Raw genomic sequence first — 21,274 nt, 5'->3', positions numbered from 1 at the left:
AAATTAAGTCCGTAACCAAACTTACGGACTTTGACAGAGCTGTATGAAAGATGAATCAATGTTTGACGCACTTGTATAAACCACGAATTGTCTGTTATGTGAGGTGCTCTCTGAATGGATTCAATTTAATTTCTAATATTTAAAGCTACAGCGGACTGTTTTTCTACAATTTATATTCAATTATCATTGCGAGCACAAATGCTAAAATCATTTGTACAGTTTCAACAAGTTTTTTTTTTTTTCTAAATAATGTCAGAAAAACGTTTGCTACACTAACCTAACCCGCTTCGAACCTAACCTACGTAGATAAACTCGTCGAGATGCCAGCGTTACACGGAGTGGCTTTGTGAGGAGGTCCACCCGTCACTGGATGTCAGGCATTTGAGGCGCCAGGCCGACCTGGACCAGGCCGAGAGGATCCGGCGATTGGGCCGAGATATCGACCCCGACAGGATCCCGGTGGGGTCCGACGCTGTGGCCCGGGAATTGGATGAGCTGAATGCGAAGTACCAGAGGTTGCTGGACATGCTTTACGAGAGATTGAGGCGAATCGCTGCTGCCAATCCCGGAGACATTGTTACATTGGTAAGTGCTCAATTATTTATTTCTTTGTACGTACATAAGTTTTTGATTTTTTTTATTACTGCATAACAGACTAAAAGTAGTGCCTAGAGATACACAAAATACACATATGGAATTAGAATAAAAAATAATCGATCATTCTATATTTTAAACACGATTACGAAGATTTTATTGTATAATTGAAAGATAAAATAGGTTGTCCATTTTTAAAACGTCTTTAATTTTTTGTTAATAATAAAAAAAAAACACGCTTAACTATCTAAACATGCAAATTAATTTCACTTAAGTTGGTTAATATCTTACCGAAAATTCTAAAGAAAATTGCGCGTCAAATACGTGTAACATGCGTTCATAGAATTCATAGTATGTTTCAATAGTTACTTTTATAATAATATATTATTTCAGAGCTTGATTTCAGTCCCTATACCGATAAATTGATCAGTTCGAAAGTTGATAATCAAGAAATAAAATGTTTGAATTTGAATGCACAATGACTAGTTTCTCGTTTTAATAAATAGTAATATTTTTTTTATTTACAACATAAAACGAAATGAATTACTTTAGTCAAGTTGTATAAAGCAGAAGAATTTTAATATCGTGCAGAAAGTACAGTAATTAAAGTGTGTAATCCGAATATGTTTTTAATTATCACAACTCGAAGTATTTTGTGGAAACTCCAACTTGGATAGACGCAGTTATTTTTTATAATCTTAATTGTTTATTGGGCTGAAATTAATTTTTTATTCTACTCCTAGTCCGTATATACCTATAGCGTCTATACCTAATATGTCAATGTAGAAATTGATCATTTACCCATTCGAGCTAGTTCAAGTCTCAGCAAATGTAAATGTCGGTTTTATGCGTAAATGTAAATTTAGAACGCAATGTCAACTAAGCGCCTCACCGCCTGATGTCATCGTTATGTCATACAGACCTCAATGAAGGTCGACCGCTTAGAAGAATTCATAGGTTTAAAAAAAATGAAAGATATGTAATTTAAATTAAGAATTTTGAGGTCACGTGAAACAGTATTTTTTTAGCTGTCTTAATCTGGCAACATTATTTAACCGGAATTTTAGGAAGTATTTTTTGTCACTGGTAACATTGATCTTTTCTTTATGCAGTATTTGAATGTTGCTTCTATTTAAATACGTAAACAAACCGATGGTAGGTTAAAAGTTAGATTTAAATCTGATAGTTTGTTCTAACAGAACATTAGCGGAACTGCTGCCTACTTAAATGTTTCAAAAGATACAGTGCAGATATGTGCCAGTGATAAAATAAAATGTTTTTCGTATCATCAAATTAAACAACAAACCAGAACCCACGCGTTCACCAAACTAGCACAGATTACGTCTAGTCGAACCTCTTAAATCGCGATATAATTAAGCGAAATAAGTGAAGGACCATTTATTGTCTACCTACTCGTTTGCCATAAACGCTGTTGCGTGGGCAGAACCCGTTGGCAGTCGAGAACTGATGATACAAAGTATACTTGGTTCAACGAAAACCTCTTTAAGTATTACATTTACTTAAAGAGAATGAACGGACTTGTAATCGAAAAAAGCACAGATAAAAAAAAATTTGGAATCCCAAACAAATAACTTTGCTAAACTTCTAATGAACCAAAACCAAATGACTATTAGAGGACTTAAAAGTAAAATGCCCCGTCTATAAATACATTGATCGAGATGCACATTTCACTTTTTTCCCTACCTATTCGCTTTAAGCCTTAGGGGCTATTCCAGCTACGTATGGACGGGTAGATGAGCCCACGGGCTCAACCTGAGAGAATTTGCGAATCCTAGCCCTAGCGAGAGCAGCGCTTCGCTAAATCTACCACCGGATCGGAATCGCGACCCACTGAGAAGATCCGGCGAGAAATTCAGTGGCTAACATGTCACTGGACATTGTGTATACACTATGCCCATGAATATTTTTTGTCTCAAAACAACCGTTAAATGTCTAGTGACAGATCATAGTATTGTAGATAGTAGAGTAAAATAAAAAAAGTTTTAGGTATATCGGAAATAGAAATGTCGAACTAGCTCAATAGTCAATTGAAATTTAACTATTAGGACGTGAGATCATATTGTGAGCACAGTATTAGCTTATAATATTTAATTGAACAGTTCTCCTATAATTCGGTATATAACTGATTAATTACTTTTAATAATATTGTGCAGAAAATAACCAATAAGTGTATTTGGAATGTATTAACCAGAGTTAAATGCGCTGAATCAATCATTCTTGATTCTTGTCCTTATCTCGCATTATATGGGGTCGTATGCCATATTACGTCATGTAATGCGCGACGTAGGGTTTTGGCATGAGTTTTAAGACCGACCGCCTATCTGACGTCATTCCTCCCAAAGTTATATCTCGAGTAGTTTAACGATTAACCATTGTAACGTGCCATAGGCTTTCCTATTTTTCTGTTTCTTCTTTTGTAGTTTCTTTTACTTGATCGGTTTTTGGTTCTTTGAATTACAATTTATTATTATATAACACTCACTAAAATTTAGATTTTCAAATATCGCACCATTAAAATCGAAATCAAACAGATCCGAAATCCTTATTTTTTGGAAAACGCCATAAATGTTATGGAAGAATTATTTAAAATACTTTAAGGTAAGCGCTTGATTTCGAAGATACGGAAAGAGTACATTTGTCTTCCTCTGCATTAAAAGAGACCGTTTAATTCTAATAAACTTATAGAATACATGTTCATAAATCGATAGAAATATAAAAGTTATTTTCTTAAAATTTTAAATTAAGCTACTTCAATTCTAAAGGTGCTATATCAAAACATTAAAATATCACACTGCGGAATAGAGAATTCCATTGCATTCGCGAATAAAAAGTTAAACAAAAAAATCCGTACTCCGATGTCGTCGACCGGTGATTCGGTTTGGTGGTCACAGAACATTAATGCACGCCGGGTTTTTTTTTGTTTTTGGCGCAGTCACTGTCAAGGATGTTTTTAATTATATCCACCTATTTACGAATTGTACGTGGAGATTTCGGAGCTCTATTCGTTTAGTAAGCTCTGAATTATATTGTAATACTAGCGACCCGCCCTCGCTTCGCTTCGGAAACATTAAATTTTATTATTGACTAGTGACCCGCCCTCGCTTCGCTTCGGAAACTGTAATTTATTATTGATTTCTCCACTATTTAATGGATGTTATTATACATATAAACCTTCCTCTTCAATCACACTATCTATTAAAAAAAACCGCATCAAAATCCGTTGCGTAGTTTTAAAGACTTAAGCATACATAGGGACAGATATAGGGACAGAGAAAGCGACTTGGTTTTATACTATGTAGTGATGACAGATGAGTCCCGCGATGCTACCCGCGGTTATTGTCGTACCGCGGGTGACGCCGGGGCGAAGCTAGTCTAAAAAATAGCTTAAGTTACTCTTTATATCATCAGCGACCTATCAGTGGAAGTCTCGTCAAAAGCAGCGCATCTTTGTGGCGAGGCTTGGAGGAGGCCTATATCTAGTAGTGGACGTCGGTGAGCTGATTGAATAGAATATAAAGTTTTCCGTGAAAACAGTGTAATGTTGCGAAAATAAAGTATTTTTTCATTGAATCACATTCCTCTTAAAGAACTCCCAGAAGAATTAATTTGTTTAAGTTTTTAAAGCGCCTATAATTAGCTGTAATTATCTGTAATCCACTTCCTGCCAGCAGACCGGGCTCAGTGGTGTAGATTGGGAGAGGCCTATGTCCAGCAGTGGACGACTGTGGGCTGTTGATGATGATGATGATGATGATCTGTAATCATCTGTCCATCTCAATTGTAAACTCTTTTAAGTTTTTCTAATATTTCTCGTCACAAACAGAAACGTGTTGTCGATTACGTAATGCTATGATGACGAAATAATGATTCAGTGTTATTGTTACAAAAACGTGAATTGTTTGTAAAATTTTGTATTTTAGTAGACTTCGAACTGTTTTTAGATCGTAAAATATGAATGCATGAAAATTTTTGATTTATCTGCTCTGTCTATGTTTTTTTTGTTTAAGTCAGTCAGTCAGTCACTTATTCTCAAATTATTTCCTGACTCATTCAGTTAAGTCACTCATATCATCAAAAATTACAATAGCACAGCAAGGAAATTACAAAATTTCAATCCGTTTTTTCCTTACTTAAAAAAAACTTTAATTAAATTAATTACAAAAGAAATACCAAGTCATCATACATAGTTCACAGTTAATTACACAGTACGTTATATATTCGGTTAAAAGGTTTGGCATATAGCCTTAAAGTTATTCGAATGAACCAAATTTAGCAGTAAAAATTCGTTTCGCGGAGGAAATTGTTAATGTTAATGTGTGATGACGTCATTTGGGACACGGACGAGCCGTATCAAGGTCAGAGGAAACATTCGGGAAGCTTCTAAAAGACAATTACGTATTTAAAAATCGAATACAATAAAAAAATGTACCTATATACAAACGAATATAAATTGGAAATATAAATAAATTTGGTCTCATTTTACTTAAAGGATCTCAGCGTAAAATACATCAGAACTTAAGATAACTTTAGTTGCTGACTTTACTTGTACTGTTACCATTCATGAATAATTCTTTTAAACTAATATTAAATCGAATAAAACCTCTACGGATTTAGAATTGGGTCAGATCTATCTAGATTCGAATTTTGCTTATAATAAAAAGTAAAATCCTCAATCCGGAACGCACAATTGCCTTGTCAGGCAGATAGGATTTGAAGGTATCCAGTCTATATAAAATAATACGCCAGTCGATTCTGTATTGGTAAAGGAACTAGAAATCGTTTGATAATTGTGTTACTCGTAACTTGGCAATACAAGCGGCAAACAAAATTGTTTACCAAATTCAAGCCGGCATCTAAATCGTGTTTTATTAGTATTTTCTTCGGTATACGCGACTTGTAGACACAGGTAACTGACTCTATTTAATCGCCGGCGACCACGAAAATATCATAATGATCATAAAAAAACACGAGATAAAACTGTCATTTTAACTATGTCTTAAATGTTATCATACTTCAAGTTGCTTTTTCCTTTGATGGTAATAAAATCTGCTTAGTATTTCTACCGTAACATGGACGCTACCTTGAAACCTTTCTAGAATTGAATTATTTATCTTATTAGCTCTATCAATGCCTACACATACTTAAGGGGGAGTTAAACTTGTCTTTACATATGAATATAGTTATATTTTTATACTTATTTATTTGTAATCGATTAATTTTTATTCTTTATTAATTGTAATTGGATTTACCAAGGCAAAATGAAGTTTATCTTTCACGCAGTAAAGTTGTTTTTCATTTATGAGATAAATCTTTTGACCTTTTCATATGATTGTCGATATATCTAAAGTCGAGGTAATGTGAAAGATCACAATTGACAATGTCAAGGGTGTTTGTGTGATAATGGTGATTAAGGGCAGTGTTTTTAAATTAATAACGTGAATGTAGGCTTTGGCCCCGAGAATAGCATCTACTTCTAGGGAGTGTCGTAAATGGCCATTAAGGAATTTACCGAAGCGTTATCTGAGTAATAAGCGTACTGTCATCACCAATCAGTTTTTTTTTTGCACAAATGAGTGGTGACCTCACATCCCACCCGGTGTTAATTGGTTACCGAAGCCCGTAGACATTTACAATGTAAATCGCCACCCACCTTGAGATATAAGTTCTAAGGTCTCACGTATAGTTACAACGGCTGCCCCACCCTTCAAACCGAAACGCATTACTGCTTCACGGCAGAAATAGGCAGGGTGGTGGTACCCACCCGCGCGGACTCACAAGAGGTCCTACCACCAGTAAATAAATTACTGGTTGTGAGGCTGGCCTGTTCTGGCAACACTGAAAAGACCTTCAGGCCACAAGTAATCCTTACCTCCTCAAAAAAAAGACGTTGAAGCGTATTGTCAGCTCGCCCGGATGGGTAACACAATACCAGTCATTTCTGCCTTGACGCAGTCCTGCATTCTGGTTTCAAGAGTGTGACAGCCGACAGACCTTATATCTCAGCGTGAGTGGCGACTGGCGACATGAATTGCACCTTTAGAATTGAAGTGGATTAACTCAAAATTTCAAGAAGACCAGTGCCATACTTTGAACGACTTATAAACATGTGCTAGATGATGACCGAGCTTTGCTCGGATTTTTTTTGATAACGCCATCTTGTTGTGTCTTTAAAGCGGTTAGTTGCCCTCAATTAAGAAAAATAGTATTATTATTCGCCAATAGATGTCGGGAAGAGTTGATTATTGAAAACACGAATAAAACAACATTTTCTGAAAATAAATCGTAGCTAGATCGATTTACCGCCCCCGAAATCCACTGTATACTAAATTGTATGAAAATCGTTGGAGCCGTTTCCGAGATTCAGATTATATACAAGATATTAGATTAAGATATACAAGAATTGCTCGTTTAAAGGTATAAGATTCTATCAGTTTATAAAATTTAATTTTCGAAATTCAAAATTTAATTTAAATTGTGGTCTAGAAAAGGACAAAGTACACTTTCCGTCTTTTTTTTTAAATCAAACGCATACTCAAACTTTAAGGTATGCGCTTTAAGGCTTAAAGTATTGAAAATCGAAACTGAAAAATTAGAATTCTTTAATTACATTTTTGGCGTTTACCAAAAAAACGAGAATTTTGAATTAAGCCACTTCAATTGAGGCGTATAAAATCAAAGGCAGCTAAATCCAAGTCTGTCAAATATTCAGGTAAACTACAAAAATCGGCCCTAAACACGTTATTACGGATCCTCCCGATCCATCGAAGTACTGCTCTTGCTAGGGCCAGTGTTAGCAACACTGCCGGTTTGAGAATCTGAAATAACTTTGTTCGGATAGCTACGATATTATTTATTTTAAAGCAGATTTATAAAGAATGAGAATATTACTAATAATCTGAATTTTAAATGATAAAACTTCGTTTATTAGTACTTAATACAGAGTAAACTTAACTTTTTTGAACTGAATTTGTTAGAGATTTAGCTGCATTTGTTATAACATGAAAACACTAAAGCATGATCAACTGACTTAACAAGGTAGAGCCATTGTTAGTACATTTTACGACATTATGGCGTTTAGGTTTGCCTTTGATTTTATAGGCCTCAATTCTAAAGGTGCGAATTTCTATGCGCACCGGTAACAAAATAAAATCTAATAAACTTCTGAAGATGATATCATGGTTGAGAATAATTTCTATATGTATGCGTAACAGCTTATCGTCTGTATACACTTATCTACATTGTTTTCTTAACTAACTTTAAAGGTGGAATATACTTTTTCGTATTAAGAAACAAACAAAAAAATTAAAGGAATTCTTCAAGTCGGATATTGCAACATTTGCAACAGGGCGCGAATAGATATCGCCGACAACAATTTGATACGATGACGTTGCTTCAATTTTTTTAGTATAGCGCGAACAACGACCGGCGATCGACGCTTGCGTCGGGCGACTGGCGAACGAATTTTTAAATTCGAATTCGAATATCAATTTGTTTTTTTTTTTTTTTCGTGCTCACAGTTTACGGAATAAAGTGAAACGTTTAGTGACTTATTTATGTTTAGTGATATCATTCTGTTTAGTGTCATAATTTTATTAAATCATTTAACTTATGCACGCAGGTGATAAAACGTTAATACGAATGCTACTTGCGTTTGAAAAACGTTTTTAAATTGATCGACGACCTTAACCGACATCGTCTCGACGCTAACAACATTTAAATGGCAATAATTCAATAGGTACAATCGACCCGAGCGACTGACGCGCGATTTATTTTTCTTGTCACAGTTTCAACGGTTTTTTTTTTCTTTCAAATTCATTTTAATTTCAAAATTTATTTGAATACGTTGTTTACCTGAACTTTAGTTATCTACTGAAACGTACAAGCATACAATAAAACTGAAAATAATTTGTGATAAAACGTTTATTAAGGACTAGCGACCCGCCCTCGCTTCGCTTCGGAAACTGTAATTTATTATTGATTTCTCCACTATTTAATGGATGTTATTATACATATAAACCTTCCTCTTCAATCACTCTATCTATTAAAAAAAACCGCATCAAAATCCGTTGCGTAGTTTTAAAGATTTAAGCATACATAGGGATATAGGGACTGAGAGAAAACGACTTTGTTTTATACTATGTAGTGAAGTTACAAACTAAGATTATTTTCAAGTTTTTTTTAAATTTCATTACCAAAATTAGCATTTACCAGTTTATTTACTAGTCGCGAATAAGACATTTGTGTTTACCATTAAGTCATCTTTATTAATGCAATGCGTTATCAACGTCAATAATTTCAAGGTGAAACGTGTTGATAAACACATAATATTACCGTTTTCATTTCTGACATCGCAATTCTTATTCGCATCGAAATAGTGCAATTATTCTTATCTTTAAGAGACAGATAAGTGAAGACTTCAGGAATTTCGTTTTATTACTTAGGTGTTTTAAAAAAAAAATTCTTTTTTTTTAAGTAATTTTATGACCTGGTAAATAAGACCTTTAGGTCATGTCTTATTTTAATTTATATTCATATTTTTATGAAAAATGATAATATGGAGTGAAATGAAATAAAGATTATTAATTTCATTTTGCACAGCGGATTCGCTTTATGAACGCGACTTTTATCGATCCACGTAACGTAAACGTAAAAATAAAATAAAAAACAACAGGACATACCAAAAGCATGAACCTCTCTATCTATTCGTCTATTGCTTACAAATGATACAATTATCATTAGTGTATTTAATTTAATATGAATGCATCTGAATAACGCATCTCTATAAGCGAGTCAATCATAGGTCCACGGAACATTCAATGTTGATTCACATATTTTTATGTACTTAACAAATACTGTTTGGAACTAAACATTTTTGGATTCGTTTTTGACACTAATCATGCCAACACTTACTTGTACCTATTTCTACCGTAGTGGCTAGATAACAGTATACGACAAGTATTACTCAAAATAAACAAAAAAAGGGATTATAGTTGTAAATTAATTGGTAAGAAAAAGTCATGTAGTCAACTGTGCAAAAACAATAAGATGATACGCGCATTTTCAATGCAAAAGTTCAAAATGGGTCATTTGATCTATTATGGCATGTTTAGTGATAAGTAAGTCCATGATGAGCAAGACTGCTTAGTAGAGTCTGTGAAGGATTCGCAATGTCTGAAATTTTTATCGCCTATGACTGGTCAACGAGCTCACGGCCCACTCAGTGCTGAGTGGTTACGGGAGCCCATGGATATCTACAACGTAAATGCCGCCACCCAACTTTAGCAATGTCTTCTAACTCTCAGTAAGGCTGCTTAAAATTTTCACTTACGAAAATCGACGCAGCGAATCTAAACTATGTAGAAGCATGCTCTATCAACATTTGGTCGAATAATTATGATATCTATTCGCGGTAATGGCAACATTACTTTAATGTTGGTATCCCTGATGACATCACCGGGTTGTTGTGAAAGGAAAATTGATGAACAGCATTGCTATTGTAGTTCTCCGTGTATGGTATGTCTGTCCGGCGTGGACATGATTGTCTCACAGTATCGATGTAGGTATGCACAAGTGAGCAATCCAAGGGTTTTTTAAAATACAGATAGTCTTCCTATAACTCGATATCTTACAACACGTTTCCACTAAAACACGAAAAGAAAAGTTCCCCAAAATCCTCGTATAATATAACAATTTTTACAAAAACAAACCTTTTTTTTATTAGTTACACAATACACATCACAAGCTAAAAATATACATAAAACACACAAGTAAAAAGAAACAAAATCTGGCTTGCAACATAAGCCATGCGCGCACGACTAAGCAAGACAAAATGTTGAGCTTGTACACAATGGTCCTTACATATTACCACACGATAACGAGTTTTTTTATTTAATTTAATTATTTAGAAAATTTATATTATGCACTATGAACACACAATCTATGGGGATAACCGAAATTTTAATGCTTATTTTTTATGCATAACTAGCGACCCGCTTCGCTTCGGAAACTGTAATTTATTATATCATTGATTTCTCCACTATTTAATGGATGTTATTATACATATAAACCTTCCTCTTCAATCACTCTATCTATTAAAAAAACCGCATCAAAATCCGTTGCGTAGTTTTAAAGATTGAAGCATACATAGGGATATAGGGACAGAGAAAGCGACTTTGTTTTATACTATGTAGTGACAGACAAACAAATACATACATGCATAGTTGAGATGTTTCATTCAGAAAAATTACTCGCCTTTTTGTACTGGCTTTTAGTCTCTCGTATAACGCGGTTTCGCACAACACGGGTCTTTGTAGGAACGTATCTACCGCGTTATAGAAGGGTTACTCTTATGCGCTTAAAAGAAAACAAGTGAACCTCAAGATAAATTAAAAACAATAGGACATTATGTATGTAAAGAAAATAGCTCTCTGATTATTTCTGTAGTAATGCAATTTTTTTTTTGTTGCTTAGATGGATGTACGAGCTCACAGCCCACCTGGTCGTTAAGTGGCTACTGGAGCCCATAGACATCTACAACGTAAATGCGCCACCCACCTTGGAATATAAGTTCTAAGGTCTAAGTATAGTTACGGCATACAATAAATGGCATTCAGATTTTAACAATCCTACTAGATTTTTCATATTCATTCGCTTCCAACAGAATAAGCTTATTGTTGGACAAGAGATAGATCCCAACAACACAGAGTGAATGAACGCGTATAATATATAAAATATATTATATTTAATATATTTAATACGTGTATAAAATATAAATAAAAATGAAATCAAAAATTCTTAGTAATCTCACAGAATAGTTTACAGTAAACAAAAGGTAATTTTATATTCTCAAATCATTTTCTTTTTACGTTAAAATTAAATTTAAAAAGAATCACGTAACACAACAGATTTAATACAATATGAATGAGGAATAATAGAGTTGTACTTTAGATTGAAATTCGTTTATCTCGATAATGAGACATTTGACCTTATTCTTTCGAAGTATGTGAGCGGGTAATTTGGCAGCGATCACCGACCACGTGCTCGTTCGTATATTTATTTATATCGATTCGACATTTTGATTGTTAAATAAACACTTCATGTGAACAATGAAATCACATTTATTTTCTGTTCATTGCTTAATTCTTTGACGAAATACATATAATTGCTTTCTTCTTCTTGCTTCGGTTACTCAATACTGAGGATCGTGACCAACTCCTCGCAACAAGAGTTTATTTCGGACCATTCCACGCCATTTGCCTCTATCTGCCGCCGAGTGTAGAGCATCGTGAACTGTGGTGTCGAGGGTAGTGCGGATCTGGTCAGTCATAATATATATATATAATAATCGCTATGACATTGGAAATATTTCAAAGATACAATCTTGTTCGTCATTTTCTTTCTGCACTTATCCGACATTGTGTGGTGTTGGCGCAGCGTGTTCTCTTTTCGTACTTCATAAGGATTTGGAATGAGTTTTACTACTGGACGCCTGTTTAACGTCAAACCTCTTTGGTCTGTCTCCAGTAGTAAATCCATTGCTACATGCCACAAGGAGGAATTACTTCTGTTTGTTCTTCTAGTTTTTCTTTTACTTCGTCCGTTTTTGGTTCTATGATCTGCAATAAATCCATTGCTACATGCCACAAGGAGGAATTACTTCTGTTTCTTCTTCTAGTTTTTCTTTTACTTCGTCCGTTTTTGGTTCTGTGATTTGCAATAAATCCATTGCTACATGCCACAAGGAGCAATTACTTCTGTTTCTTCTTCTAGTTTTTCTTTTACTTCATCCGTTTTTGGTTCTAGGTAATTTGCACTGCAAAAATACATATTATTTACGTATCCCGTTTTATGCGACATTTCGCTTAACAAGCGACATTTATCTGTGTCATTGAAGGTGCGTTTTATTTGATAGTAGCATCAACAGTTCAATGTTTTTAATTGAACTTCAATTAAGTTTACTCCATTCAAAAATAGCTGAAGAAGTTTTTTTCGTGGTTGGTTGGCTGGTCGTTTAAACCAAATAGGCTTTCCAAATACATAAGTGTATGTGGAAATCACTACATAGTATAAAACAAAGTCGCTTTCTCTGTCCCTATATCTCTATGTATGCTTAAATCTTTAAAACTACGCAACGGATTTTGATGCGGTTTTTTTTATAGATAGAGTGATTGAAGAGGAAGGTTTATATGTACAATAACATCCATTAAATAGTGGCGAAATCAATAATAAATTACAGTTTCCGAAGCGAAGCGACCCGCCCGGTCGCTAGTTGGATATAAAACGGCAAATACGGTTTGTAGACGTACCGCGATTCATCAAATAATTAGCAAAAAACTTCTGCCTGCGAAACCCTAAACCAAATATATCTATATATTCATCCAATATCGCGACTGATAAGCGCTTAAGTAATTTTTATCGTTAATGCTCATCGTAATCTAGTTTCGGTTCAGTACTCCACTGGACGGACGCCTTCAGTTCTGTGTGTTCGTGTTATGGATTATTTCTCCATATTAGATCCTGTGAGTATGTATTTCGGTGGAACGTGAAGGTCTAGTATGAAGTTTCATGAGTCATTTGAGTCGGCCTTATGATAATTGGGCCATGGAACATATTGATACCAGAACGTGAATTCCGGTCGCCTTGTGAGAAGAGGCTAATCGGACTTACTATTCGGCTGATATAGGCAATAACATGGTAACAGCAAAACAAGATTTACCACCAGTAAAAAACCCTATTACTCCTTTAGCAAATTTGGCAGTAGTTCTATTCCTTATACATAAAATCGATGGGACAGATAGACAGGCATTCACTTTGTGATCTATGCGGCGTATGGCTGTTTACAACATTACATCATCAGAATCTGATCCATAAGAAAATTTTCACACTTTGCCTCTTAAAAAAGTATATTAAAGATAAATAAGTTACCAATTCGCGTTGTAGCGTTAGTTGACAGAATCAAAACATATACATATTAGATAAGAAGTATAAGACAACACTAAAATGACTTACCTAATTCTATCTACAGATGTATCATTACGATTATCGTAACGATATATCGAAAATCGATTCAAAAACGGTTGTTGATACTACAGATACTACTTTTTTATCGAATTAAAAAAAACAACGATAAACACAAAGCTAATAGTTTGTTTACTGAAGTAAGGAGAGAAAAAACACAAATATAAGGAAGATTTATCATCGACAAAGACACGGACCTAACACTTTGTTTACGTTGGTCTATCGTTTGACCACAATACTCAAATAATTCCCTATTCGACTCGCCGCAGATTTTCAGCCATCGTCATATAAACATGTATTTAATGAGAAATAATTGTCTGTAATTTTATTGCCACAATCGACCAGTTCAGTATGAAGGTCGTTTTGTGAAGGCCTAACTTTTGGACCGGTCGTTAAAATTGTATGCATGTTTGAGTAGATCGCGTGCCGTGTCAGTTAGGAGGGCTGGTGACTCGATTATTAAAGTTTTTGCTATAGTTATTCAAGAGGGGTAGGTGTTTTATTAACGTTGTTATTAGCACTGTTAAACCACTGGTGCCCCTCAACTGCAAAATGTCAACGGGACATTATGTCGACCCTCACCTGCAAAATGTGAACGGGAAATCATGTCGGAGTCTCGATAGGTTTTTTATTCATGTATATGGATTAATAAGCCCACGGTCCACTTGAGGTTGTAACGAGAACCCATAGACACGAAAGCATAAGCAGCGCTATCCACCGTCACACGCATCGAAATTCCAAGTACTTCTGTGACAACAAAACAGTTGGTATGACGATGACTTATACCATTAGATTTGCCTAACAATTACTTTTTAATGGTATTCCATATTTTGTTGCTAAGGCCGTGTATATAGTGTAATATTAAGGGAAAAACTAGCAAACAATCACATGTGATATTTAAAAAAATAACGAAAAAAGAGCTGATCTAGTTAAGGCAAAAAAGGCGTCTTATTACCAGAAATCTTGCTTGCTTTCGACACGGCAATAACAATCAGATCGAAGGAAAATCCGTGCACACTACAAGCCATCTTAACGAGTGTGACGTAAGATTTATTGCTTCGAAAACAAAAACGCACACTTCCGATTATTCAGGTCATCGGACTTTGAGCTGTGGGCGAAAGAATGAATCTTAAATCGTGTCAATTATAGAATCTATTGCTATCTATTGCTATCAATCTATTGCTATCTTTTATTGGCTTCGTAGGCAAATGTGGAGACCGATAGTTATAGGCGTCGAATATAGCGGTAGAGCCGAGCTGCTGCCTACCATTTAGAACTTTAGAACATAGAATCCTTGTTTTGAAAAGGCTTGGGGTTACCGTGACCGTTAGGTCAATCCAAAAGCGTTGAAATATCGTCATCTATCTATCTATATATATATATATAAATGAATTGCTGTTCGTTAGTCTCGCTAAAACACAAGAACGGCTGGACCGATTTGGCTAATTTTGGTCTTGAACTATTTGTGGAAGTCCAGAGAAGGTTTAAAAGGTAGATAAATATGAAAATTGTCTTTCCTTTGATGTGTCCCCCGTCGGACGGGTTCCTTTTGTTTGTTTTATATTTATACAAAAGCTTAGGTCTTTTATTTATCGATTGAGGCATTACGAAGTTGCCGGGTCAGCTAGTATTGAATATAGGATTAAGACCTCACACTTCAAAGAGTACCGCACACTAGTTCTACATATCAACTACCAACTGTGGTTATTGCCAGAACTACTTACTCACTGGTGGTAGGGCGTCCTGTGAGCCCGCGCGGGTAGGTACCACCATCCTGCGTATTTCTGCCGTAATAACGTTTTGGTTGGAAGGGTAGGGCAGCCGTTGTACTGAAAAGTGTTCTGTTCTGAGACTTAAAACTCATGTCTCAAGGTGGGACAGGGCATTTACATTGTTGATATCTATTAGGTATAGATAGGCTCCGATGACCACTTAGCACCGGGTTTTTTTTATTGCCCTTGTAGGCAGACGAGCACACGGCTCACACGATGTTGAGTGGTGGACTTCAGCAATGCCGGAGGCAGAGCTAAGCCGCTGCCTACTCAAAACTAGTAATAAAAAATAAATATAACCATTCACTCTAATAAACACTGCAAAATGAGGGCGCTCATAAAACGTCACAAATATACATGATTTCCTTGCGACCCTTCTCTGAACTTACGAGCGGTCACGACATTGAGATCGATACAAACGTACCCTCTCGGTTATTTTCGGCGTACCTAATTCAAAAAAGATTTAAGTGGTTTTTTTTGTAGTATATCAAAAATGATTATCTGTATACAGGACTGTACTATTCGGTAGTCGACTACCGCGACTACTTCTGAATTTGTTGACTAATTTACGTAAATAAATGCATGATTAGTCACGTAACGTCACTCGTGTGAGATTAACAGACATGACTGATTATAATTAGACTGATTAGAATAAAACCTTTTTGTTTTCCTACCTATTTGCTGGTGGCTTCAGGGGCTATCCCAGCTACGCGCTGACGGCTAGGTAAGCTCACGGGCTCAACCTGAGTGAATTTGCTAACACAAACTCTACCAAAAGAAATGCTTCGTAGAATCTACCACCGGATCAAAACCGCGACCCACTGAGAAGAGCCGGTGAGAAACTCAGTGGGCTGTGTCTATGGGTGAATAAAGCTTCCTTGTATCTACGTGTGACTAATCTCAAGCCACGCGCTGCACGAATTTATTGGCACATCGGCAACTTTACCCCTCCGAAATTCCCCCTCGTATTAGCAACGTAATTGTTGCAAACATAATGGCTATCGAGAATTTGTATTCAACGGGATAATCATGGGATTGCTCTAGGCGTGCTTTAATTACAGAACATCCTAGTTTTAAAATTTGTTCTGAAGACTTAAAGCTTTAGGGCAATTTCAAATTGTTCTAAAGATTATAAAAATTAGGGCGGCAGATTCTTTATTTGGTCACCGGTGTTGGATTTTGCTGAATATCTTACAAATGACACCGTGGATGCCGCGTTGGGACTACAAATCGATGTCGCGATTACACAAGTGGTCCCAATTTTCGACACGGAGCACATGGTTAGTTCGCGAATTGCCATACTCATACCCACACCTGCTTAGATGCTACCATCAGGTGTGGTGGAGCTTGATGGGGTTTAGTCGGTTGTCGGTTCTGCAGGGTGAGTGCCTTGCGAGCTGTAGGGTTATAGGGCTGAACGACAAAGGGAAGATCCTCCACCGAGCGGGTGCTATTGCTCGGTAGACCGACGGTCCGAATGTTGTTGTTCGGAACTTGTATATATGCGCTTTATCTTGAAAATGTCGTAAGCGAGATTCAGGCATCTGTCAATTATCTTGCGTTGTATGATGGCTACCCGCCACACGAGCCTTTTTTAAGGCGTAGTCTCCTGTAAGGAATTGGGGGAAGAGGAGTAACCTCGGTTTTCCTCTTCTCTCTCTTCTTTTCTGGAGGGGCCGGAGTCCGACATAACCCCATCTATTACCCTCTCAACCGGGTATCCGTAAATGGATTCTCCAGCCTCAAAATTGTGGTTAAACACTTTGTGATTTGCAAATAGCTGTTTAATCTTGCAAAAGGCGCGGTTGCATTTAATAACGATGGTCTATTTATTTACCAGCGCAACTCGAATACAATCAATTCCGAAAGGTCCTAACTATTATCGCGTTTCACCGAAAAATACGACTTGGAATTCACAACGTCGTATTCCAACGAGGTCAGAGCATGAAAATAAACCTTGAAAAAAGATGAATGACTTACAATGATGTAACCTGTTTGTCGTTAACAAACAAACATTAAGAAATTTGTTAGCGAAATATATTGTGTTTGTTTGTTATGCGGCACGTCACTGTTGTGATAACCTACTGAATTGTACTGTGACGTCACATACATATAGCCGATTTTTTTTTTTTTTCGTAAAATGGACTCAATATGTTGCTTTTTGTGGTTTAAACTACAGTTTTTAGAGCAATTATTGAAAGAAATCATACTTTAAAATGTTGGCATGAACAATACGTGGCGGAAGCCATCATATAACACATGACTGAATCTCGCTTACGACATTTTCAAGTTAAGCTTGCATATACACAAGTTCCGAACAACAACATTCGGACCTGTCTGTCAAATATCTTGCGTTGTATGATGGCTGGTACGACACTAAAGAGTTTGCGACACAGCACGTAGCACGTGGGCTTTCGTGAATTCGTAGCGTGGAGGCCATAGGCATCACTTCATTAAAGCCACCAAGAACTATTCTTTTGTAATAATGTCAGTTTGTATGACATAGCGGCTCTCACAATAAATGACACTTTAGAAACATACAGAAGGACAATACATATGGGTTCTTACAATAATCACGATTTTTTAAATTATCAGTATCATTGAATTTCCGAGATTATCCTTCTTATATATAAAATCTAAATATACAGATACTAAAACTTCTCCACATTTCACTGTTTGCACGAAGATTTCACTTCAGCAAATTTTACGGTCTATTTATTAAAGGAAAGCGGTGGTTAACAGACTCACTTCTTTGGTTCTCACGTTAATGCTGAATCAACAGTAAATAATTATACAAACAGACACTGAAAATTCAAGATCTAAGATCTTAATATAGAGATGCGCCGTCGTCGTCATCAGATTATTGTCCACCTGATGGTTGTCTGAAAGAGATCGCTCTTAGCGAATATACCGCCAATTGTACTTTTTTTTATATATATATTTGGTGTACAATAAAGAATTCTCTCTCTCTCTCCCTCTCTCTCTCTCTCTCTCTCCCTCTCTCTCTCCCTCCCTCTCTCTCTCTCTCTCTCTCTCTCTCTCTCCCTCTCTCTCTCTCTCTCTCTCTCTCTCCTTTTCTCCTTCTCTTTCTAGTGTACAAACTATGTTGTTCTATGTGCCTTTGACTTTGTTATAAATCAACGTAACGTAACTGGCGATTCGGCTCGTACGCCCAGCCTAATGTATCTATTTATGTCCTTTGTTCTGTGTTCATTAAAATAGAACGCTCAGGTGAAATACGAGAGCCCATCAAACGTCCCGAGGGATGTTTGAAACAATGTTTTTTCAGCTGTCGTCTTTATGACGGATAATGTATTGTAGGCATACGCGGGTAGGTATCAATCAACGTTACTGCGGTGAGACAGTCATGGATTCCCGTTGGAATGGTTAGTCGTTACGTCATGTTGTCAAGTTGGCTGGCGGTATTCAGTTGATATATCGGTGACTGACACGTTAGTGTAACAGTAAGCGAGGTGAAGGTGGTAGCAACGGGCAAACATTTGTGCTATGAACAAATTTGTTTGTTCTCGTCTATTCTTGTACTGGTGGTAGGACCTCTTGTGAGTCCGCGCGGGTAGGTACAACCACCCCGCCTATTTCTGCCGTGAAGCAGTAATGCTTTTCGGTTTGAAGGGTGGGGCAGCGTTATAGACGTCTATGGACTCCAGTAGCCACTTAACACGAGGTGGGCTGTTAGCTCCTTCGGCCTTCTAAGCAATAAAAAAAATTTCAAAAATCATATGTCGTTGTTATCATGTCATGTTGTTGATGTCTATGGGCTTCGGTAATCATTTAACACCAGGTGAGTTGTGAGCTCCGACACCCAAGAAATTCAAAACGAAATTTACGTCTGTACGTATGTTTATCAGTCGGGTTCTTATACTACAGAGAATCAAAGAATTCATACACCTAAGCAAGAAGAAAAACTTAAAGAAAATATCCAAAAATTTATACTACTTACTACACATCTGTTTCAAATGCATTAACGGTCTATATATAGGCACATACTTCATATATCTGTACGATGTGCTTACTGCATTATAAATGTTTATTGCGCCATCATTATTGAGGGGTAACCTAAATACCATAATATATAAGTGCGTCCAATCGATGCACTTAAAATCTCCGGTGTTTAATTGAAGCCACTTTTACGGTTTTGATCTCGATATTACTATGTATTTTTTAATACGCTTTTATTAGCTTCAGACGTATGTATGTAACGGAATCTTTGAACATGATTTTGACCCCCTTCAAAACGTCGGATTAACTCGAAATTTCGCATACTTATTAAAGACCGATGACAATTCAATATTTAAAACAGTTTGATCCGATAACCTTACTGGGTTAATCCGGATTAGCGATTCTTTATTTTCCTGAGACCCGGAGTGTCTACGTCAAGATCAGGAAGGGAAACTACCACGCCACGATTACCCATTTCTCGGTTAAGTTACCGACCGATTCAGAGGAAAATTTAAAAAATTTAAAAAAAAATTGCGGAAAAAAGCGTGGGTTGCGTTATGGTATCAATAGTTATAAATATTTTGATAATATCCTTAAAAGGAAGCTTATTTTCTATTTTTTAGTTGAATTTTCTATAAAAGCGTAATTTTTTTAGTTTTTTTAAACTATTATTTATATTTTGTCAAAATCTATGTCTCAAACTTTTTTTTGTACAAATTTCGAAATAAATCTGCAATCTCGTAATACAGTTGACATCATAATATTAACTTTTTGTACTCGAATACGCAAATAATACAAATCTAATAATATGCGCTGCTGAAAACCATGTCACAATGTCAAGTTTTCCTCGAGGGCAGTGCACCGGCGCGGATGCGCGCGCATCTTACGTATATACTAACTATACTTACCGAGTGAGACTAGTCACATAACCTCAAATAACCACCTCAAAACAGCTGTTAATTCAACGCACACTTGAAAAAAAACTTCAAACACGTATTAGAACTGTGAACGGATATGTTAGTAATGTACTAAGTAGTGTGTGGTTTTTTTTATATATTCAAATGTCCCGAATCGATTCGCGAAAATCGAAGTTACACGCCACGATATTTCGTACGTCTAGACGTGTTACGTTGTTACGAAATATGTAGTTTAAATTCGGATTCGGTTTTGTGTTTTTTTTTTTTTAATTTTATCCGTTTGTATTTTTTGGCTTTCATTCAGTTTTCGCGTTGACGCCGTTCGGGTTGTACCTACGTCGCGTTTTAATATTATTATTATCATTATTATTTTTTGTTTCTAATCTCATTTAAAACAACGTGTTCTCTAGTTTAATCAGACGTTCCAAATTTAGTTAATTTTCTTTTCGGTTCGCGGGTCGTTAAGAACTCAATAACATTGGTGTCTAAAATTCTGGAAAAACATTCATGCCGTATGCATGTTTTATTCGTAAATAAAACTCTTTTTTTTTTTTCTTCTAAACAGTCAGTGATGTGTGAGATATGTTTTCGAACAGTGAATTCAAATAATGCAGTGTAAATGAATGCGTGTTTATTGAATTAGTGACGTTTTAAAAATGGATGACGAATATGAATATGACTTCGCCTATGAGTGTCGGGTTGGTATTTTGTATATATTTTTTTTTGTGGAATTTATATATTTAAAAAAAAAAAAAACTAAAAAATTAGTTTGTTGAGATAAATATTCCTCATATTCTAATCTAATTCCTGTGTTCAATAGTCATTAAACACATTCAGTTGATAATCGAGTTTTATAACTTTATATAGAATTTATCCGTCATATAAATATGTACTACGTATGCACACAAATATTACATTTACTGTTGATAAAACAACCGTGTCGTCCACGAAAAACCCGATTTGTTTTAATACTTCATATACTTCAAAAATGCG

The 21,274-nt window shown here is 35.8% G+C and overlaps 1 protein-coding gene and 1 long non-coding RNA gene across 51 annotated transcripts in view; one reads left to right on the top strand and one right to left on the bottom strand.

Annotated features, from left to right (window-relative positions):
- Positions 1 to 21,274, top strand: part of LOC101742624 (dystonin) — a 357,476-nt gene that overhangs the window by 236,665 nt on the left and 99,537 nt on the right. For 43 of the 50 annotated variants that reach the window (XM_062674251.1, XM_038017952.2, XM_038017948.2 and 40 more), the window contains one exon: positions 307 to 585. The exons of 5 other annotated variants lie outside the window; for them this stretch is intronic. In XM_062674251.1, the coding sequence (XP_062530235.1) occupies positions 307 to 585 (279 nt within the window). Of the gene's footprint in view, positions 1 to 306; positions 586 to 8,002; positions 8,234 to 20,747; positions 20,980 to 21,274 lie in introns of those variants that run through there. 2 more of the 50 variants (XM_038017964.2, XM_038017963.2) reach the window with 2 other exon arrangements.
- Positions 13,744 to 15,611, bottom strand: LOC134200732 (uncharacterized). The gene is made up of 3 exons (XR_009975775.1): positions 15,357 to 15,611; positions 14,588 to 14,740; positions 13,744 to 14,214 (listed from the first exon to the last, which is right to left on the bottom strand). It is a non-coding gene; the product is annotated as an uncharacterized LOC134200732 (long non-coding RNA).

This window comes from Bombyx mori, chromosome 20, assembly GCF_030269925.1.
Source record: "Bombyx mori chromosome 20, ASM3026992v2".
Lineage (NCBI taxonomy): Eukaryota > Metazoa > Arthropoda > Insecta > Lepidoptera > Bombycidae > Bombyx > Bombyx mori.
Note: the sequence above shows the minus strand (reverse complement) of the source record. Positions and strands in the feature narration are given on the sequence as shown.